The sequence below is a fragment of the Delphinus delphis genome, chromosome X (assembly GCF_949987515.2).
Source record: "Delphinus delphis chromosome X, mDelDel1.2, whole genome shotgun sequence".
NCBI lineage: Eukaryota > Metazoa > Chordata > Mammalia > Artiodactyla > Delphinidae > Delphinus > Delphinus delphis.
The window spans coordinates 41,582,790-41,606,207 of record NC_082704.1 but is presented as its reverse complement, the minus strand read 5'-3'; the positions used below and the strand labels follow the sequence as shown (position 1 = coordinate 41,606,207).

Genomic DNA, 23,418 nt, shown 5'->3' with positions numbered 1-23,418 from the left:
GAGGCAGTCCAGGGACTGAACTCGAAGCGTAACCTACCTTTTCCCCCATTTAAGACTTGAAGTTTCCACCTCAGTTTAGGACTTCATTTAATATCGAGACTGTGCTTTTGGCCAGTGTGGAGCAAGCGTAGGGCATTAGGACCCAGCGATTGTTGTAGTGAGAGAGGTTGAATCTCGGTCTCTCAATTTTTCCCTCGAGCTCCCTCCTCTCCCTTTGTCATTCTAGCTGCCTGCTGCCTCCGCAGCGTCCCTCTAGCTCTCTCTGTGCTAAGTGCCTGCGCCTTAGACAGGGTGCGCAAAGCAGCAGTGTTAGTCGGGACCTGCCTTGGTGACCCCATGGCATCCCCTAGAACCGTAACCGTCGTGGCACTCTCAGTGGCCCTGGGACTCTTCTTTGTTTTCATGGGGACTATCAAGTTGACCCCCAGGCTCAGCAAGGATGCCTACAGTGAGATGGTAAGTGAAGCAAACGGGTGATGAGGAGCGCACCCCCAAGGGATGGCGAGTACCTCTCCCCTTCTTTCCTTCCCGGTCCATGGTCCCAGCCCTTTCACCCCTACCCCCACCCCTGACCCTCCCTTCTCCCCAACAACTTTGCAGCTGGGAAGGAGCAGCTGGATGAGAGCGATTTCATTTGCAGGCTATGCCGGGAGCAACTGTTTTGGAGCCACTGAATGCCAGTTGGGGGAGGGGTTGCCCAGTGAGTACCCCCACCCCCAAGTAAACCGGAGGGCTGAGACCTGCGTAACACCTGTCATTGGCAGGAGTCCTCCCCTCCTTCCAGCACACCCGAAGTCCCGGCAGCCAGTCTGCAAGTCTGATTCCTTCCCTTGGAGCTAAGAGTTTAGCAAGCTGGAGAGTTTATTTATCTTGGGGAAGAACAAAAGGCAAGGAGGAAAGAGCTGAGGGCGAATGGGCTACTGAAACAAGCAATTTTTAGGGGCAGGGAAGGTATTCCTCATCCCTGGCGGAGAGCCGATGGTGTTCCCCTAGCTGCCTGGGCGTGTGTCTATATCCTTGAGACAAAGCCGACTTGACCCAAATAAAGGTCACCGAGAGCCTGCTTCTTCCCCTTCTCTCAAGGGAGAGCTGGATGTTTTGTTTTATTTTGTTTTGTATATGGGCTAATCTGCAAAATCTGTAAAGTCTGCTTTTCTTCTCCTGCAAAATAGTCCTTAATCCCCACCTTGTCTCCCGTGGATGCCCAGGGCCAGGCCCTCTGCAGGTTTTCCCCTCCGCAGAGTTAGAATCACCTGAAGGCGAATGGCCAAAACATCTCCTCTGCAACCTGGGGGCTGGGCTGCTCTCCACAGTTGGGTGTGAAGAGGACTTGTTCCTATGCTGTGGAGTACGAGGTGATGGCAGGGGATGTTTCCAGCACTTCCGCTCTCGCTTCTCCCCCTGTCACTTTGCCTCTTCATTTCCCCGCCCCAGCTGAAGAGAACCTGCTTCTCATTGCTTTTGCCAGGCTGCCAGTAATGGGAGGGAGCCCATTAATGGGTTCTCAAGGTCAAGAAGGAAAAGAGCTTAGGGGAGGAACAGGAGGGAGAGAGAAGAAAGACAAGAGGGATTCCCCATTAGGGCTAACGCAAGGAGGAATAGCTCCACACGTTGACAGTTGACAGGAATAAATAGCTCTCCTGGAGCTCACTGCGGAGCCTTCCAGAGCCCCTCAACGTGAGCTGCAAGTGGATGGAGTCTGGCAAATTGTAGACGCTCAGAAATGTTTGCAGGCAGCTCTGGCTTCTGTCTCAGGGTTTGAGCTGGTGTTTCCCATGTCTCTCTCACCACAGGATCACCTTGGCGTCGGGGAGGGTGGCTGGGACTCAGGGGCCAAGGTCTAGCCCCAGTTGCAAATCCTAATGTGTTTCTCCTTCCCCCTTTCCCTCCTCCCAGAACATTTGACCAGATGGAATTGAAATCAGGTCAAAATGAGTATCCAAGGCAGCCTGCATTGGGGAGGGGAGGGGAAGTGGGGTAGCAGAAGCCACCAAAGGCAGAGGGAAAAGGTGGAGGGGAATTGCCACTATATTTTTGTCTTGGCAGCAGTAGTTTGGCGTTAGATTATAAATAAATGCATATGCTCTTGCTTTTCTTTCCTTTTCATATATGCATACATTTATATGTTTATGTGTGTGTGCCTTGGGTATATTTAAGCTTTCCCTTGCCTTAGGGACATAGTACCCCTCTTCAGTATACTCCCTGTCTCCCTATATCCTGCTCAGCTGCTTTAGAGGCCTCCCAAGCTGCACCCTAAGTACAGTGTTAGGTTTTGCAGGCAATCCAACTAAGATGGAGTCACCGGGAAGCTTCCTATCAGCTTGGCAGGAGCTCATGAGGAGGACCAGCCACAAATGGGTTTTCAGTAGGTTTCTTCCTAGGGCGTGGAGCTGTCTATTACAGTTCAATGAAAGGCAGAAGAAATATATGACGATTCCATATCATACGAAGGAACATATTTAAATAGGTATAATCTAATACAGCAGTACAGAACCATTGTGTGTGTGTATGTATGCACAATTCCGTGCTTCTGTGCTCAGGGGCATCTGGAGGCAATGGAAGAACTATATCTAGCTGGGAGGTAAACTTCACAGTAGCATGAAGCTTGAGGAGGATTTTCAGACCGCCGTTTTCCAGGGTCCCCTCCTGCATTGAGCATTGGGCCCCAGGCTAGAGATGGCTTTCTGGCATAGGGCCCACTGCATAGTGCCTGGGCCGGCCCAGCTTTATTGTTGAATCCATAGGGAGTGGGGACGATTCAGTTCTAGTACACAGAAGTTGCTCAGTTTATATTTGTTGAGTGGCTGGGTGAATGAATGAGTCATTGTAGCATTGTCTTGGCTTGTCACCACCCTTCAGATTTCTCTGGTTGGCTCTTGATGATGCAGTTCAGAAGCCATTTCTTGCCCAACCAGAGATCAGCTGGGATGACTCTCTGGGATTTTCTGTTTTGCATTTAGGAGTGATTCCTTTGCATTGATGGAGTTAGTCATGTATTGACTGCAGTGGCTTTTTGTATAAAATCTCAAGGTGTTGTTGTTGCTCTTGTTGTTTATTCTTTAAAACATCTCTGTGAGGTAGATTTATTTTTTAAAGTTATGCTTATTTTACTGATGGATAAACTGAAACAGAGCAAGTTTAATGACTTATCCAAGATCCTAGGGTAAACTGCTGTTGGAGCAGAGATTAGAAACCAAGTCTGTGACTCAGTATTCCCAGTAGAGGAGTCATTAATGGTTACAACTGCTTTTTTGGATGTCAGAACTTACAACCGATTCTTGAAAATATCTGGCACATTTTTTCTCCTTTTTTGGTACCAGTTTAACTGCCCCAATCCCATATTTTGGGGTTTCATTTTACTTCGAAACCAATTTTTCAAATTTAGAGTTGTTTTTTTTTTTTTTTGCTTTTCTGTCAACTATTTTTTCTTGTTCTAAAGCCATTAGTGTTATGCTTAGGTATTATCCCCTGCATAGAAAATCACTGCTAAAAACCAGACAAACAAATGACTATGAATTTCTTTCCTGTCTCTACTGGGGAAGTCAGGAAAGGTTAGTGGAAGGAGTACAGACTTTGAGTCATGTAGGTTTGGGTTCAAGACCTGACACTCTTAGTGTCTGTCTCAGTTTCCTCATCTGTAAAATGAGGATAACAACCTACCACAGGAATTTGTTGTAAATATTAACTGAGATTACATATGGAAGCATCTAGTACAGTGTATGAATATGGTAGGTGTTCAAGAAATGCTCTGGGTTGAGGTGATGATAATTGATTCTATTTTACTCAGTGGTTTCCTGACTAATTCAAATGGCCAGTTTAAGGGATTGAAATCAGGCATGTAAAAGAGCAAGATGCTATTTCCTTATGCCATGGTGAACAGACCTCTATGCAGTCAGCTAATATAGAAAACTCCACACTTGCTGCTGGGTAATACACAGTGGATCCCATGCAGGATTTCCGGATGCCTCTCTTGAATAGCCTGTTTGGTATGTGTCACTCCATACCTCCTCCCAATTTAGCAAGTGTCATTATAGAGTACTCTAAATCCCACGTGAATTCAACACGACTGACCACTCCCCTGACTAAATGCCTTCATTAATTCACTTGAAATTGTGAGACAGCACTTACAAATGCTGCTAAGCAGTTTAACATATGAATGGTTGACTTGCTCTAAATTTGGTATTCAGCTCTTTGTGACAGTGGTTCTATCCTGTAAGCACAAAGGGCCACAAATGGAATAGTAAGAAAACACCACAAATCCTGTCACATTGAAGCTAAAGGATTTTGACCATGAGGAAGAGAGGGCAAGTCTCTGACAGGGCAGATCTCTGCCACTTGTTTGCATCCCCTTATAGGGAAGGTTTGTTGTTGATTTGTATGATTTGCTAATTTATAGTTAAATGCCCTCTGGTATTTCCCCAGGGTTTGTGTAGCCCTAGGAAAATACTCCAGATAGGTTTGGGCAGTTTATTTAATGTCCATAGGCGATCTTTTATACTTCCAATCACACTATTAATTGCTTTCCAACTACATAATAGTTGGAATGATAAGGTAATAATACTAAGATAATAATAATAAGAGTAATTTACTGATGCTTAGACTGTTCTCTGAGGTGTTACAGTACGTTTATTCCCTCAGAGAGGCAACTGACCCTGAGATGTGCAATGACTTTGCTTAGTTCACACAGCTAGCCATCCTAAGCTAAACTACATTGACATTTGTGCCAGGGAGCTTATAGCCTCTCAATGGCCAACAGCTGTGCTTGTTTCGGAGCGACTTTTGACTGACAGTGGAAGTCAGACCCTTCTCCCCTTAGATGCAATCTGGGAGGGATCCACTTTGGTTAGTAGGACCAGGTTTGCCAGCTTCCTTTTTAGGTGGGCATTATATGACAGTGGAAGGTAGAACTGCTTTAAAGGTGTTTTTCATTCACATGGATATTTGGCAATTAAACATGTGATGGTTTATTATTGCATTTAAGAAATGATCTATGATTCACATATGGCTATTTTTCCTACAGAGATTCAGGAAAATCATACTTGAAACAGTAAATTTTGCAGCACTTATGTAGCATTTATGATCTAAGATATCAACCAGGCTGAGATTTTTAGCCAAAATATATTTTTGTCAGTGTCCTCTTTGCTTTCATATAGTTTTTTCCCTGTAAATTGTATTGAAGTATAACATACATACTGAAATGTGCACCTAAGTGTATACAGCTTGAGGAATTTTCAGAATCCCCCTGTGTAACCAGCACCCATATCAAGAAGCAGAACATGACCAGCATCCTAGAAACCTCCCTCCTGGCCCCTTCCGATTACTACCTCCCCAAGGGTAAATCCCAACTCCAACAATATAAGTTAGTTTCACCTGTTTTTGAACTTTATATAAATGGAATTATACAGTATATTAGCTATTTTTTTTCTTTTACTTAACTAGCATAAATGAACTAAAGTAAACCAGTTGTGAGCTGCTCAAGTTTAATGTAATTAATATGAGATCATGGCCCCTGGGGTGTTGTGAAGAATAAATGATAAAAAGAAAAAAGGTATAACTAACAAAAGGCTCCATATGCTTTTGACTCATGTCTGAATCATATAGTCTCATACTATAAAAATGGACCTGCTTGAATCATTGCTATTATCATTAAAATAATTACTGTGGCTTGCAAACATATGGATTTCTAATAGTGTGGTTCATTAATGATAAAATATGTGTGTGTGGCCCTTGGTTGATGCTATGACGTTATGATTCTTTGACCAAATCTCCAAAATGCTCATTTAATTTACAAAAGGGGAAACTGAGGTAATAAAATACTTAGTAATTTTCTGCAAGCAATTTAGGGGCAAAACTAAAATTGGAATTTAGCTTGTCTTAGCCCAAGGATATTGCTAGATGACTGCCTTTGATTAAAGGGGTTTGAAACATTTGACTAAACCCTTCTGTCTCCTGCTTCCTTCCCCTATAAGGAAACTATGGTTTCAGGGTCTGGGTCATGGCAATGAAAAAGAAACAGACATAACAAAGTGAGCTTCCAGAGCCTTTTGGGAGAGTGACTCAGTCAACTCCCTTTATTCTTACTTGTCAGAACAATTAAAGTCGTTAGAGATCTAATTACTATAGACTTAAGACACATGACCCTTCTGTTGTTGGAATTGAGGTGGCCCAGACCAAGTATTGTTGCTGCTGGCAATAGTAGGATACTTTTGATGTCTCTATCCTACTCCACAGGAGAAAGAATAAAGGGCTTCCTAGACTGTCAAAACCTCATCCAAGCTTAGTCCCATCTCTAACAAGTTAAACGTTCCCTGTCTGGAGTCATGGAGAATAGATGCTATCTGTACCTACTCAGCTTTGAACTAAAGATTTGATGAAATGACTTATCCACATGCAGTTTCCTCTTGAGAAAAGAAGGAAAGAGGCAACTGCTGCATAAAAATATCTACAGCTGCAGTTTAAGAGGTTAGATAAACAACTGAAAAAGTAATATGTAGTTAGAGCAAATGCAGAGAACAATGATCACTGAAGTCATAGGAACTTGATTTAGAGACCTGAAATTTGGCCTACAGATTTCACTATAGTATAGATAAAAATATATTCCTAAATGATGGGTGGTTAGCCCTAGGCAAAAAAGGAATGTTTCCAGAAGCCATTCAGTCAGCATCTGGAAATCTTGGCTGTGCACTGGCTGTAAGAAGCTCATCCTGCTTCCTGTGTTCATTATGTCAGAAGGTTACACTTAGGATTTAGGAACTGCCTCTTGGGGAGCTTTGTGTTGCTAATTTTAAAAGGTCCTAGCTTAAAAGTGTTAAGGAAAACTCTTGGGTCTGGATTTCTTTCCCTTATGTCCCCCTGCTACCATCACCAGAGTGTTGAGGGAGAGAGAGTGGGCAGGTGACATCTAGGTTAATAGTGAGAGGAAACTGCCAGATGCCCTAATCCTCGGCTCAGCTCTGCTCCACATGGGTCTAGCTCAGTTCAGCCCAGGGTTTTACTCTGCCTACTGGTCAACCTCTCTCCTAATTTCTCTCTGAAAATCCCTGATTTAACCTAAAATGGGAAGAGGGAAGAAGAACGACTGATACTTTGTGTTTCACTATATGCTCAGGAACAGGTTAGGGACTAGAGGTGAATAAAGGTAAATAAAGACAGGATCTGACAGGGCTAGGATTCGGAAGAGGTGTGAGGCAGTGTTGTGCAAGTGCAGAATCAGATCCTGCCTCTATTTAAAGTTGTGATATTTTATTTGTTGTGGATATTATTTACCTTAATCAATGAGTGTTTTGGTGCCTTCTTAAATTTTACACTCAGGGGACATAGGCTTACTTTATCTTAGTCCCAGCCCTGCTCAGGAAAATGAGGCTCAGAGAGGGCAAATAATTTGCCCAGGGACACCAACTAGAAAATGACAGATATCGGATTTGAAGCCAAGCCTGTTTGAATCCAAATCCATTCTATTTTTTACTAAACCACTGGTCTTGAAACAGTACTCATAAAGGACTATCTTGTGCTACTCATGATAATTAATCCATGAAATAAAGGTGCATTCACTAGAGAAATGACTTAACATTTGTTCCAAACTAGAGTGTGTGAACACTATTCTAAGCACCAGATGCTCCTGACAGGTCAAGTTGGCTTTCTGCCTGATTCTTGTAATACTTGTCTTGCATCTGGTGCTTTTGACTATTCTCTTCTTAAAATTTTTGGCCCCTATGACCCCATCTCTCCTGGTTTTCCTCCTACTTTTCTGACCACACTTGCTTCTGTTTATTTTGTGGATTCTCTTCCTCCTCCCATTTTTTAAATGTCTGTCACACATTTTCCCACTGTATACATTCTACCTGGGCATACTGATAACTGTCAATTCTGTATCTTTACCCTCTATTATTGAGCTGCCTACTAGAAATTTCCACTTAGGTGTCTTAGAGATACTTCAACTAAAAAACTCCAAATTGAGTTCCTCATTCCTTCCTGCCCCATCCCCCTCTTCTTCTGGATGCATTCTTGACTTCTCCGTTTCCCTCAGTGTCCACATCCAATGAGACATCAATTCCTGTTGATTGTGCATTCAAAGTATCCTTGAGTCTCTCCCCTTCCCTCTATTCTTACTGTCATTACTCTAGTCCAGTTCTCTCACCTGATCTCCTGGCTTCCAGGCATACCCCTTCCAATCCATCCTCCATGCTACTTCCAGAGGGACCTTCCTTAAAAGCAAATTATGTTGTTCCCCTGGCTTATAGGATAAAGTCCAGCTCCATAACATAACAGTCCATGATGTGATTCATATCTGCCTTCTCTGTCTCATGTCTCACCCTTTCCCCCTTCCTCCCCCAACCTATGCTGAGCTGGGGCAGTGTTCGAAACACACCAGTCTATTTTGTGCTTCAGGGCCTTTGCTCATCCAGCTTCCTCTGCCCTCGATGCCCTTCCTTTATTGATCTTGCGAACATCTGCTCTTCTTTTAAGATTCCGCTCTAGCTTTTCTCAGTCCCCATCTAGGGAGATTTGACCACTCTGGTGTGCCTCCACTGTACCTACTACATAGTTTATTTCAGCACCCATAACACTTTATTGCACTTATGTACTTCTATAGCTTTTCTTCTCATAAACTCAAACTTCAGGAAGGCAGGGCTTTTGAATGATTGATGTCTGTGTCCGGAGTACCGAGTACAATGCCTAGCACAGGAGGCACTTAATAAATATTGAATGAATTAACGGATACTTCATGAAAACAAAGTAGTGGGCAAAACCAGAAAGACACTTGATAAAATCTCATCAATTTACTACAAAATGAGGATTGGGTCAATCTGAATAGTGAAAAATATGATTATCTATTACTCTAAGGTCAATATAATTCTATTACTTTGTAGTATATCCAGTGCCTCCCTTCTCTGTTCCATGATATCTGCCTTTGGGCTACAATTAGACCTTATACAGTACTCTATTATATACCACTAACCGTGCTGCTTTATAATGTCGTTTATGCATCTGTTTCCCCCCACTACACTGAGAGCTTCTTGACCCTATCATATTCATCTCTATATCTCCATCACATAATCCATAATAGGTATTCAATAAATGTTTATTGAATTAAAATTAATGAACTTGAACCAGGCTAATCAAAGTAGTGTCTTGTAAAATCCTAGGGATTTATCTCAATGATCATAAGAACGATTTTTGTCTTACCATATTTTAAAGATATATAAGGGGCTAACATTTGCATACATTTAAATTTTTCTGTTTGCTTAGCACACACTTTTTTTATTTTTACAGATTCCACAAATGTAAACTCCAACTCAGCTCTTTTTTGAATTAACACAGATTCCAAATTAGGGAAGTCCAAATTAGTGAGGCTTTACCGCCTTGTCTCATTTTTGTTGGTATTCATATGCATCTGGGTTTGGACAAGGTAGGCACTAGAAAATGTGGATATGGCTAATCGGTACCAGTTTTTATGGGCCCAGTGAATTTTCTTTTAAATTCTTAATGTTGTTTATGATTTATGATCAGAAAAAAATTTTTTTAATAAAAGGTGCTTCCACTGCAGGGGGCATGGGTTTGATTCCTGACTGGGGAACTAAGATCCCGCATCCCACCCACATGGTGTGGGCCCCCCCCCAAAAAAATTTTTTTTTAAACTATAAAGCCAAATTCTCTTACCTTTGGTGCTGTTACTAAGGTTTAAATCACAGGGATCTCAACAGATTGCTTGCTTTTTTCCTTAATTACAAGGCTTTTATTTAGGGGGCACAGTAAAAAAAGAATATGACACGCTTGGCTGGTGTGGAAAGGGAATGGTGGGGAAGAAGGACCTTGCTTGTGTTTTCTTCATTCTAATGTTAAAACCATGGTTAATGCAGCGATTTCCTTATGGTATTCCACTCTAGAAACGTGCTTACAAGAGCTATGTCCGAGCCCTCCCTCTGCTGAAGAAAATGGGGATCAATTCCATTCTCCTCCGCAAAAGCATTGGTGCTCTTGAGGTGGCCTGTGGCATTGTCATGACCCTTGTGCCTGGGCGTCCCAAAGATGTGGCCAACTTCTTCCTACTTTTGCTGGTGTTGGCTGTGCTCTTCTTCCACCAGCTAGTCGGTGATCCTCTCAAACGCTACGCCCATGCCCTGGTGTTCGGCATCCTGCTCACCTGCCGCCTACTGATTGCCCGAAAGCCCGAAGACCGGTCCTCTGAGAAGAAATCCTCGCTGCCAGGGAATGCGGGGAGTACCGGCAATGCGGGAAATACCGAGGAGCAGCCGTCCTTATATGAGAAGGCCCCTCAGGGCAAAATGAAATTGTCGTAGGAAAGCGGAAGTGCAAAAAAGTGGACCTTCCAGGCAGTTGCCTCCATGACACCCAGGAAGATGTCAGTGTGTGTTTTTCATTTGATTTATTTATCTTGGGGGAAAAGGGACAAATATAACCTACAAATTAATGGCCCTATTGGCTTGTGTACACCTATACCCTAAAATGACCTCCCCACATAGATGTATGTGCACCACCTTTAATCACTCTGGGGCAACTCTCACATCTTGCTGCATGTACATGTATATGGCTAACTATTGAAGTGTATTTGTGAGATGGACTCCAGCAAGCATGTGACTGTGAGATTAAGTGTGGGAAAATGTTACTTACTGTGTGTGTGTGTTTGCGTGTTTGCACACACGTGCGAAGGAGAAGGCTCTGATCTTGAACTAATCCTGCATAGGTATCTTCCCTTTATCGACTGATTCTAGTGAAGGCAGAATAAAATAAATCTCCTATAAAGAGAACGCTACTTACTTCTTGGTATAAAACAAACTATGTATTCCCATGGGATGGAGGAATCCCTCACTAGATTAAGCTGAAAACTTAAACCTACCACTTTAGGAAAAATTTCCTTCAATTTGAGACACTGAGTTACATGTAAAATGAATTAACTTCTACTTTAACAGTTGTTTAAATTGTAAATACTCCATACTGAGTTTAATTAAAATAAGGGAAATGTGCAGTCAATAGATAATCTAATTCTTCAAGTGATAAAATTAGAAGTTTCACCTTGCCTTTGTCGGAGCCCAACCTACTAAGCTCCTTTACTCACACTTGGAAACTGAAACAGTAAACTTTATATCGGACATCTTTTTTGGATTTTCTTAAGCCAAACGCTGCCTCACTTCCACTATTCTCAGCAGCTAACCAGGATTTGGCAGCTGCTCCACTGTTGTGGTTGAGGGAGCGAGGATTAGTCCCGTTAGAAGTCTGTGAATCTCAAACTAGCTGTTCTCTTAAATCATCTGAAATTTGACAGAGGAGCCGTATCCAGTGTTTCTCTGCCAAACAGATTCACTATTCCTATTGAATTTTCACTAAGCTTTGCTAGTGTAAGCAGAGATCCAAGTTACCCCCACAGCTGTCTCCTCTACACCTCTTTATCATTCCAGTGAGTTGAGTTTAGCTGGGGGAAGGACATTTGATATAGGTTAGTTGGATTGAGCAGTATGAAAATTTGCTTTCTTCATTACGTACTGCTGCTTCTCCTTGTTAGATGTGCTTTGATGGTTTTAATATTATTGTGCCAGGGATAGGGAAAGGGGTGGGAGTGTTGTGTGTGGGGGGAGTACAAATTATTGTATTTTCTTCGATATCATTGTTCTTGTTGATTGATACCTCTCTGTCTTATTTCTCTCATTCTTTCAAAATAAAAATTTTTGAAGTTTGGAGGAAATGGTCTGGACAAATAATGAAAATCTGGAAAGAAAAGGTCATATCATGGGATTCAGGTTGTCTTATTTTTGAGTGGATGAGGGAGGAGAATAAAGAGAAGGGGGAGTACAATAACTTAATATACTAATGAGGTTACTAACTTTCCAATCTCATTTAAGTTTCCTCACACTTCTGTGATGTTAGCACATAAGACAGAAAGCCACAAAATTAGATCTCAATACAGTTCCCAGGTTTGGGGAGTTCTGCTTTATTAGGTGATGCCAAGGGAAGGTAGAAGAATGATTTCAGAAATAATTGCAGGTATATTAAGTAAAGATGAACCAGTGTCTCACTATATATGCATCCACAAACTGGCATAAATTCCAGTGCCACAGACTTGTCACATTAGGCAAGTTATTTTACTACTCAGGGCCCCAATTTCATTTACAAAAATAAGAGGATTGAAGGCTTAAAATTCTTTCCAATTTGCATTTGAGTATGAAATGATTATTAAAAAATGACTCGAGAAATTTTCAGTTTTACTAGATAGGAAGATCAGCTATCATAGTAAATATTGAATACTCAGTTCTCATACATGATTAAATATGATTTCTTGAAAGTACTTTGAAAACAATGTAAGATGTGGTAAATAATCATTTTTTGCTGTAGTCTTTCCCAAATACATCAGCTTAGTCTGATTCTTCATCTCTCCCCAAGATTGCAAAGTTTCCTCCCACACTTCTATTTTTATTTATTTATTTTTTTTGCGGTACGCGGGCCTCTCACTGTTGTGGCCTCTCCCGTTGCGGAGCACAGGCTCCGGACGCGCAGGCTCAGCTGCCGTGGCTCACGGGCCCAGCCGCTCCGTGGCATGTGGGATCTTCCCGGACCGGGGCACGAAGCTATGTCCCCTACATTGGCAGGATTCTCAACCACTGCGCCACCAGGGAAGCCCCCTCCCACACTTTTGCCTATAGTTTATGGGTATATTTTCGCCTCAAAAAATCAGTGAGAGTCATTAAATTTTTATCTTTCTTCTCCAGTTCCTACTCTAGTAAGAGACTAAACTAGGGACTAAGTTCAGGTCTCAGACTAAGCCCTTGCTGCTGTTTTAGCCAGTTTCTTTAAGGTCCATCGATTCCTCAAAGTTAGGAATCTTTACTTGTTGACTGGCCGGCTACCTACAAGATGCCACATTTGGCTCAGGATATACGTTTCCAGCATACTCTAGAAGGTATGCGTGCCCATCCTCGGTAAAAGGAGGGCAAATTCAGCCGCCGTCCTTTCCTCCCACCTCCTAGCGACAGCTTCAGAGGTGTCAGACCCTTTAACCTAATTCTCTTGCCCAACATGGGAGAAGCAGCCTTTATTGAGAAGTTTGCAGTTTCATATTTTCCTACAGATTCAAAGCCCGACATTTGGGGTCAATCTGAGCAAATGGATCACTGTAATTGGTCTTGTTAAACTCAAGAACCGAGATACTAATTGTTCCGTTTTAGGCACAGTGACGAATGGGAACAATATTAGAACAGTGGGAACATCAGCCAATCGGCTGATTTCAGCAGCAACTGCCCGCTAGCCGGGCGTACCCGGGCCTGGCGGGTGTGGCCGGCGGCTCTGCGGAATTGCGTTTGCGTCAGCGTGGGCGCGCGCGCCGCCTCGCGCCATTGTGCTGTGACCCAACCAATCAGGCTTCAGCAGAGCGCGCGGCTCCGCCCTGAAGCCCCCTGTGTCGCCTCGGAAGCGCATGCGCGGGGCGGAGCCCGCTCATTTGAATCCGGGAGGTGACGTTTGGACTCCAGAGGCTTTGGGACTGAGGAGTATTTTAGGTGAGGTGCTTTTAAACACCGGGCAAAGTGGGAGCCCCGAGGCCGAAGGGAATCAATCTCCTGACTTCTGAGTAAGACTGTCCTACAAGGTGTCGGGTTTTCCCCCAGAACGGGAATCTGCCCAATGGGTCAGTTGTCGCGGCCAAGTTCGGTCCTTGCTGGGGCAGGCTGTGAAAGGGGGTCCTTGGGGAGCGATGGGACGGTTCCACTGGAAAGGGCCAGAAGCTGCTCGCCCGCCCTTCTTTCGTAGGACCCTAAAAAACAACTCGGAACCTGGAACCTCTCGGTGGGTTAGACATGCATATTGCTCTTCTGCTCCAGCCTCATCTGTTCTAGGGAGGTGGGGTTGAGTGTCATTACGACCATTCCCTTAGTTTTTCCTATTTGAAGCCCAAAACTTAGAAGTCATTCTGGCTTCCTCTCTTTCTTTTTCCCTACATCTAATTCCTTTATTACGGCCTTGCCCAGTCTCCTTCCAAAACATTTCACAAATACCATCATTTTCTACCTTTCCTACCATTTACACCTTAGGCCAGGTTCAGATTGCAGTCATATCTCTTCTGGACTTTTGCTAGACCCTTTTAATTGTCTATTTCCACTCCTGCACCCCTAACATTCTATTCTTCGTACTGCAGCTAAAATGATCTTAAAACATAAATCAGATGGTATCACTCCCCTCTGTAACAGTCTTCCCTTCCCCCATAGTTGCCTATGACACTTAAAAACCAAATTCCTTGTTCTGGCTTACAAGCCCCAATATAGCAGTCGCTGTCTGCCTTTTTGACTTCGTCTCCTACTACTCTGTACCTCTTTCATGCTACTACCCCCACCGACCCTCGCCTCTTACTGGTGTTGTTGCTGTTTCTTTAACACACAGAGCTCTTGCTTTAAGGTCTTAGCATATCTTGTTCTTTCCTCTCCATGAAATACCCTTCCACCAGCTCTTAACATGGTTGGTTCCTCCTGGCATTCAAATCTCAGCTTACAGTTCACATCAGAGAGGCATTCTCTGAACACTTATTCCAAAGTAGCTTCTCACCCCCACCTCTTTTCTATGACATCACTGTATATTATGTTCACTATTATTTACTTATTTATTGACTCTCACAGCTCCTCTTCACTCCACCCCCATAAGTTTCATGAGAGCACAGACCTTGACTGTTTTGTTATTTTATCCCTGGTGAGTAGAATTGTGCGTGGCATATATTGTAGATGATGCTCAGTAATTATTTATTGAATAAGTGAATTATCGGGGCATGTTTCTGTTCTGAGAATCCTTAGTTTGGCCACCAGTTTGTCTTTAACTTAGCACTGACAAAGCAGGCAGTATTAAAGATTAAAAGCAAAATCAAGGCAGGGTGGAGAAAAATAGGAGCGGAGAAAGTAACATTGAGTTCATGAGATGGATTAGTTTTGGACTCACTTATGTGATATAGCCCTTTTAAGAGAATTTGTTATGTTGCCTGTACTCTTACTGTTTTTTTCCCCTCACAAGGCCGGCTAGTGAATGTTACCTTGGAGAGTCATTTCTGTTCCTATTTAGGTCAAGGGCTTTTTGAGAAAGTTAACCTATAGCTTTTGTTGCCTGGATTGCTGTCAGTTTTTTTATTGTGTACTTGTATGCTAGGTCCTCTGTACTAAATGTGGGAATACAGGCATGTGTGATCCCTGTCTTTGTGGAGTAAAAAGGGAGGGACAGTTTGGCTGGTTAATGGTAACTTGACACTTGTTTCTGTATAGAACACGTGCAGTAATGTCACTTCAACGGAAAGTTAAGAACTCTCAGGCACGAAAGAGGACTTCACAAGGTAGTAATAGCTATCAGACTACACTCTCAGCCTGGAAAGTAACAGAGGACCTAAGTGACTCAAAGAGCATCTCGAAACATGGACAAAACAATCCAGTGGAAGATTATGAACGTGCTGATGATCAAGCAGAAGGCGCTCTGCAAATAGCACTGACATACTTTGAGAAAGGTAACACAGATTGTTTTCCTTATGTTAAGTCCTATTCCTTTAAAAATATTCAGACTTTTTTTCTTAAGGATTTTTAAAGGAAAGCATATTTTTGCTCATTTGTGATTTTTGTTTATTTAATGGACATTTATTGAGCCCTTACTACGTATCAATATGCTAGGTACTAGGAATATAGCAACAAAGCATGTTCCTGGCAGAGTGGTTTCCAAACTGTTACACATTGGGATTTCCCGAGAATCTTTAAAACCCACTGGTACCTGGCATCCACTCTTAGACTTTCTGATTTTATTGGTATGGGATACAAGCTAGGCATTGGGATTTTTTAATGGCTCCTTAGGTGATTCCAATGTGCAGCAAAGTTTGGGAACCACTGCCCTAGTTTTTGAAACAGCTTAGTCTAAGTTCAGTGCTTTTAGTTAGTTTAGAGCAGAGAAGCCAGGGCAGGATTCAGTTTTCCTGCTTTGCTGTGAAGTATTCAAGGGTTTTAAAGGCTTTGAAGGGTTTTTAGGAAGACATCTTTTACGTAAAGCTATTCCTTTGAAGAATCCTAATTTGTAACTGTTGAGGCTGAGGAGTGAGAGAGTTTTAAAATCCTCACTATTTAATACTGTTCCTCTTCCAGGTTCCATTAAAACTTCACAGAGTAAACATAAAACCTTGGAGAAACACTTGAAAACTGTGGAAAATGTGGCATGGAAGAATGGCTTAGCTCCAGAAGGAATTGACATTCTATTAAATGTGGCACTCAGTGGCAAATTTGGTATGTCAAGGGGATAAATTTTTCAGTTTGCTATTTGTTTTGCCTTTCAGACTTTGAATTAGATTGTTGATTGGAATCAGCTGCAGTTAAAGAACTATGTATTTTCCTATTCTCTTCATAAAACCAATCTGATAAGATTATATCAATAAGATGGGCCTTTCTTGTGTTCAGACTACCTTATGAACTAAAAGTTTCTATGTGCATATGCTGAAAATGGCTAGTTATCACATATCTTTACAAATAAAATGGACCTCTCACTGTTGTGGCCTCTTCCGTTGCGGAGCTACAGGCTCCGGATGCACAGCCTCAGCGGCCATGGCTCACGGGCCCAGCCGCTCCGCGGCATGTGGGATCCTCCCAGACCGGGGCACAAACCCACGTCCCCTGCATCAGGTGGACTCTCAACCACTGCGCCACCAGGGAAGCCCCAATAAAATGAATTCTTGTCACCAAATACATGGGAGCCATTTTTAGTATTTCTCTTAGGAAGGATAAATAATAATTTAAATAGTGTTGCCAGAAGGCACATTAAGAGATCACTTGGTCTATTTTATTGCCTTTAGGTTCACTTATCTATGGCAAGTCCCTGTTGATACTGTCTCCATTCCAGTCTCTGTGGCCTTAATAGTCAAGATGCTTTTTCTTTTGTGCCAATGCTTCCTTTTCTGTTCTAAGTTCATTTGTAATGGCAGTGGGGGGAGATTCTTAGAAAGAAATAATATCTGTCCATTATTCTTTTTACTTGAGAAGAACCTTTTTACCTACCCTCACCCAAATTTAGACTTAGAGAGTATTTTAGCCCTTGAACATTCTCATTTTAAAGGTGAGGAAACTGAAGCCCAGAGTGGTTAAAGAGACTTGCTTAATCTCACAGCTAGAACTGGGGAACTCAGATCTCCTAACTCCCCTTCTAGTGTTTATGCTGCACCACACTGCTACTGGGTTTTCTCCTTTTTTTTTTTTAAATTAAGACACCTATCAAAATTGAATACTTTATATACCATTTTCTAGCCCTTGCATATTGGGTTCCTTTGTGCATACCCTATCATGTTTGCAGGTGTGTGTGTGCGTGTGTGTGTGTGTGTGTGTGTGTGTGTGTGTCTGAGAGAGAGAGACAACACATTACTAGCCAAATTCAGTATATGACTTCCAGGAATTTTAGTTCTCTATATTTTAAAAAAATTTTATTTATTTATTTTTGTCTGTGTTGGGTCTTTGTTGCTGCGTGCAGGCTTTTCTCTAGTTGCGGCGAGTGGGGGCTACTCTTCGTTGCAGTGCACGGGCTTCTCATTGCAGTGGCTTCTCTTGTTGCGGAGCACGGGCTCTAGGTGCATGGGCTTCAGTAGTTGTGGCACGCGGGCTCAGTAGTTGTGGCTCATGGACTCTAGAGCACAGGCTCAGTAGTTGTGGTGCATGGGCTTCGTTGCTCCACAGCATGTGGGATCTTCCTGGACCGGGGCTCAAACCCATGTCCCCTGCATTGGCAGGCGGGTTCTTAACCACTGTGCCACCAGGGAAGTCCCTAGTTCTCTATTTTTACCTGATTAGTTCTCTTTGTTTTCCTACAAAGTTAAATTTGACCTAATAAAATTGGTCTTCTTCTAAGTGGTTTCAAATTGGTTTTGACAAATTTCTAGGAATTCATATTTAACTGATTAGTGTTTATCGAGAACAATTCTATCTATCCCTTCTCCCCTTAAAACATGTATAGAATGTACAGATGTTTTCTATTTTGGAATTTCTCTTTTCTTTTTTGATATCTCAGAAATTAATGTTTAGAAGGTTTTTGTGATGTTTGCCAGGTCTTATTGCAAATGCATGCATGTTTCAAAATGCATGCCTCAGCGTTAGAAACTTGTATGTAACAATTTAAAAAATAATCTCTGGCTTTCTAGTCTAATTTCGTTTTTCTGTTGAGCTGGAATTTGGTGACATTATATGTAGCCTCATTAATTGCTTTTCTCCTTTTAGTTATTTCTGTGATATCCACCATCACTACCAGATCTTTATATGTAGCTCTTTTGCTAAGTTGAAATACATATTGAGGGGCAGGTGTGCTAGAAATGTCATAATTAGGTACAAAGGGACTTTGGACTCTTTAGTAATTGAAAAGTCACTGGGAAGTAAGAATAGAGTCTATATTGAATTCTCCCTTTGAATTTGGTACATGTGTAAAGTGTTAGCGGTCAGACTGTTGTAAACTTTACAAGGGTTGGGGGATGGGAGTAGGGGAGAAGAGAGGAGTAAAAACAAGATACCATGAGACTGGAAAGCAGAGATTTTTATTCTTGTGATTCATTACCTGCCATCCCTGCTTCCTTTCTTCTCCACAGAATGATGGGGTAGGAATTGATGAGATATATTGAAGTTATGTAGGATATATAAATCTAGAGATCTGATGTACAACATGATGACTATAGTTAGTAATATTGTATAGAATACTGGAAATTTGCAAGAGAATAGATTTCATGTGCTCTTACCACACACAAAGAATGGTAACTATGTGAGGAGATAAAATGTTAATTAACTTGACTGTAGTAGTCATTTTATTATATATAGGTATATAGTATCTGCCGGGTGTTGGTTCCAGGACCCCCTGCGGATACAAAAATCCTAGGATGCTCAAATCCCTTGATAAAATGGCGTAATATTTGCATATAACCTACACACATCCTCCTATATACTTTAAATCATCTCTAGATTACTTATAATACCTAATACAATGTAAACACTATGTAAATAGTTGTAAATACAATGTAAATGCCACGTAAATAGTTGTCTTGTGTGGCTAATTCAAGTTTTGTTTTTTGGAACTTTCTGGAATTTTTTTTAAACGAATATTTTCTGTCTGTGGTTGGTTGAATCCACAGGTGCATCTTATCCATATCCATATGGATATGGAGGGCTGATTATATCATATCATCATGTTGTGCATCTTAAATATATACAGTTTTTATTAAAAAAATAAGAGGTCTACACTAGTAGGAAAAGAAAAGATGTATAAGATGTTTCTGAGAATGCTACTTGCAGGCGAAGTTAAGAACAGTGTTATCTTGGTGAATGGATGTGATCACCATGCTATAATGCATGTAAGACAGCGTTTAAAGACCTGTATGTTTCTAAGAATGCTACTTGTGGGAGAAATTGAGAACAGTGTTATACTGAATGGATGTGATTACCACGCTATAATACCTGTAAAACAGTGGTTAAAGACACATGTATCCAAGATATTGTTGAGGCTTCTACTTGCATGAGAAGTTGAGAACACTGTTTTTTCCAGTGAATGGTTGTGATCACCACTGTATAATGCGAATAAAACAATGTTTAAATACAAAAAGAAATGATGATATACATGTATATTTAATTATTGAAGCCTTAATAAGCAGAAGTTGACATAGGGTATACACAAAACTACTTGCAAACTCACTTCTATTAGCAGATGGGAGGATAGCATAGAAGCCAAGAGAGTATGATGGAAAGATTGGACCAATATAGAATGATATTACTACCAGCTAATAGTATAGTTGTTTGATTCTGCTATCCTTCCCACTTTTGGGGGGGGAATGGAGACTAGAAATATATCTATTTATTCTTAAATGTAGCAGCTCATGCAAGATATCTTAGAGTAGCTTTAAATAAATCAGAATCTATTACGCCATTTTAAAAAGTCCTTGAAATTTTCCTAGGAGTAAAAGACTTCTTTTGAGGTGTAATTCACGTACCATAAAATTCACCCTTTTGAAGCATACAATTCAGGTTTTTTTTTTTTTAGCATATTCATAGAGTTGTGCAACCATCACCACTATCTAATTTCCAAACATTTTCATCATGCCAAGAAGAAATCCTGTACTCATCCTCCCTTGTTAGATAAAAATATTAGAACCAAAGAATTTGCTTTATAGTTTATATTAAAAGTTAAAGGTACATTTTTGTTTCAAACTATGTTTTATAATGATGATAAGAGATATTGAATATTATTTTATTGCCTTCAATGTGAAGTGAACTTTTTAGGACTAAGAGTTAATAATAGTAAGGAAACAGTCAAGATCCCAAAATGTAGTTTGATTTAGAGTTTGTCTGCTTTCCAGGGAGTGCTGTAAACACTCGGATATTCAAGTGTATGATTCCAGCAACTCTAATATCAGAAGATTCTGTGGTTACGGCGGTCTCTTGGCTTTGTGTTGGCAAGTGTTCTGGTAGCACCAAGGTAATCTTTTTAAACACTTTGATGGTAAGTCCTTCAGAACTACTTAAGGGCTGGCAAGGAAGAGCCACTTATGGAGTAATGGCAGTGGCCTTTTGTGCAAAGCCTGTAGTTTTGGAACAGTGTAGCTTGATGCAAGGAGTCTGTTCAAACAGAAATTTTTACTGAGAGATAAAATTTATTATCCTTCTTTGTGCTAGAGGCTTCTAAAACAGCCCTGAGGGGGAAATTAAGCTCTCTGCAAGTTATATTTCTCTAAAGATAAGCATTTTGTCTCTCAATAGGTACTTTTTTATCGTTGGCTGGTTGCAATGTTTGACTTCATTGATCACAAGGAGCAAATTAACTTACTCTATGGCTTCTTTTTTGCTTCATTGCAAGATGATGCACTGGTAAGTAAAAATTGGACAGCATCATGCATCGATCAAATGGTACGCGCTTGTATATCGATGCACCATATGTGCTTCAAAGTGCCACACCACTTTCCTTACTTATTTTAAAATATATGAAACACATAGAAAAGTATAAAGAGTAACATAAAAAACATCTTTACACCTGTCAGTTTAACAAATAAAATTTTTAATGCATTTGCTTTATATCTTTTTTAAGGAAATAATTGTAACAGATAGAATTGAGTTCACATTGGAGTCTCTTTGCTGATCTAGAGCAATGATTGCCACCTTTTCCCTTTTAAACCACTTCAACAGGGTCCTTTGAGTCACTTATTGTACAGTTTCTTTTTTCTTTTTTTTTAACATCTTTATTGGAGTATAATTGCTTTACAATGGTGTGTTAGTTTCTGCTTTATAACAAAGTGAATCAGTTATACATATACATATGTTCCCATATCTCTTCCCTCTTGCGTCTCCCTCCCTCCCACCCTCCCTATCCCACTCCTCTAGGTGGTCACAAACCACCTAGCTGATCTCCCTGTGCTATGCGGCTGCTTCCCACTAGCTATCTATTTTACATTTGGTAGTGTATATATGTCCATGCCACTCTCTCACTTTGTCACAGCTTACCCTTCCCCCTCCCCATATCCTCAAGTCCATTCTCTAGTAGGTCTGTGTCTTTATTCCCGTCTTACCCCTAGGTTCTTCATGACATTTCTTCCCCTTAGATTCCATATATATGTATTAGCATACGGTATTTGTCTTTCTCTTTCTGATTTACTTCACTCTGTATGACAGACTCTAGGTCTATCCACCTCACTAAAAATAACTCAATTTCGTTTCTTTTTATGGCTGAGTAATATTGCATTGTATATATGTGCCACGTCTCCTTTATCCATTCATCTGATGATGGACACTTAGGTTGCTTCCATCTCCGGGCTATTGTAAATAGAGCTGCAGTGAATATTTTGGTACATGACTCTTTTTGAATTATGGTTTTCTCAGGGTATATGCCCAGTAGTGGGATTGCTGGGTCATGTGGTAGTTCTATTTGTAGTTTTTTAAGGAACCTCCATACTGTTCTCCATAGTGGCTGTACCAATTCACATTCCCATCAGCAGTGCAAGAGTGTTTCCTTTTCTCCACACTCTCTCCAGCATTTATTGTTTGTAGATTTTTTGATGATGGCCATTCTGACCGGTGTGAGATGATATCTCATTGTAGTTTTGATTTGCATTTCTCTAATGATTAATGATGTTGAGCATTCTTTCATGTGTTTGTTGGCAATCTGTATATCTTCTTTGGAGAAACGTCTATTTAGGTCTTCTGCCCATTTTTGGATTGGGTTGTTTGTTTTTTTGTTATTGAGCTTCATGAGCTGCTTGTAAATTTTGGATATTAATCCTTTGTCAGTTGCTTCATTTGCAAATATTTTCTCCCATTCTGAGGGTTGTCTTTTGGTCTTGTTTATGGTTTCCAGTTTCTTGATTAACACTGTGAAAACCTCATCAGAATTAATGAGGAGAGGATTACTTTTCATGAGATGCCAATGGGCTGATTTTGATAAAATAGCATAATTATTCCCATTGAAAACGTTAATAACTCTAAGAAATCAATCTACTGTCCACATGGAGGACTTTCAAGGACCATCAGTAGTTCACAGACCATGTGAACCATTCATCTAACTGAATTCCTCTTGCTTCTGGAAAGGGAATTCATTCATTGATTTCATTTTTAAAAAATTGACTGTGTTCATTGCATTGATCAAGGCAATGTAGAAGATTCAAAGTTTAGCAGAGAGTTTCCATATTCCAGGGGTTTATAATCCAGTTGGGGGACTAAGGAAAGCAGATAAAGTTAAATAATGTATAAGTTAAATTATCAAAGACAGTATATGTTAACACGAGGATAATAATTGCTGTGATACTCCCAGGAAGGAAAGAACACTGTAAACCAGAGTGATTAGAAAAAGCATCATAAAGTATGTAGGCATTGAGCTAGGCCGTGAAGGTTGAGTAGGATTTGAGATTTGATGTTTGATATGACAGGAATATTTCAAGCAAAGTTGTGAACTGTGTAAATTGTATTTCAAGAGATCTTAAATAGATCAGATTGACTTAATTACAATTGGTGTCAAGCAGTGGTGGGTGGTAAGGCTGAAAAAGTTGGGTGAGGAAAAATTGTAGAGGTCTTTAAATGTGATGGTAAGGAATTTGAACTTTATCCTATATCCAGTGGGGAAATCACTGAAAAACTTGGGGCAGAACATGTTGAAAGCAACACTGTAGGAAGCTGTATCTAGTAGTGCCAAACATTATGAATTATGATGGAGGCTAGAGTCAGGAAAACTAATTAGGAGACTAACTTGATGATGACATCCTAAACTAGCAGTTCTCAGATACGCTCTGTGGACCCCTTGAGGCTCCCTGAGAACCTTTCAGGAGGTCTCAGTGGTTCAAGTTATCTTTATAGCAATATCAAGATGTTATTAGCTATTTTCACTGTGTTGACATTTGTACTGATGGTGGATAAAACTGCTGGCGCCTTAGCACAAATAAGGGCAGTGGGGCCAGACTGT

General features: G+C 41.0%; 2 protein-coding genes across 2 annotated transcripts in view; both read left to right on the top strand.

Annotated features, from left to right (window-relative positions):
* The first annotated feature begins 239 nt into the window (after nucleotides 1-239).
* TMEM35A (transmembrane protein 35A) lies at nucleotides 240-11,692 on the top strand. The gene is made up of 2 exons (XM_060002749.1): nucleotides 240-456; nucleotides 9,888-11,692. Exons 1-2 carry the CDS (start codon nucleotides 337-339, stop codon nucleotides 10,299-10,301), a joined length of 534 nt encoding a protein of 177 aa, XP_059858732.1. The 5' UTR covers nucleotides 240-336; the 3' UTR covers nucleotides 10,302-11,692.
* Nucleotides 11,693-13,470: 1,778 nt separating this feature from the next.
* CENPI (centromere protein I) overlaps nucleotides 13,471-23,418 on the top strand; it is a 43,790-nt gene continuing 33,842 nt past the window's right edge. The window contains exons 1-5 of the mRNA XM_060002748.1: nucleotides 13,471-13,508; nucleotides 15,249-15,484; nucleotides 16,107-16,244; nucleotides 20,333-20,451; nucleotides 20,733-20,840. Coding sequence (XP_059858731.1) covers nucleotides 15,262-15,484; nucleotides 16,107-16,244; nucleotides 20,333-20,451; nucleotides 20,733-20,840 — 588 coding nt within the window. The 5' untranslated portion in view covers nucleotides 13,471-13,508; nucleotides 15,249-15,261. The remainder of the gene's footprint in view (nucleotides 13,509-15,248; nucleotides 15,485-16,106; nucleotides 16,245-20,332; nucleotides 20,452-20,732; nucleotides 20,841-23,418) is intronic.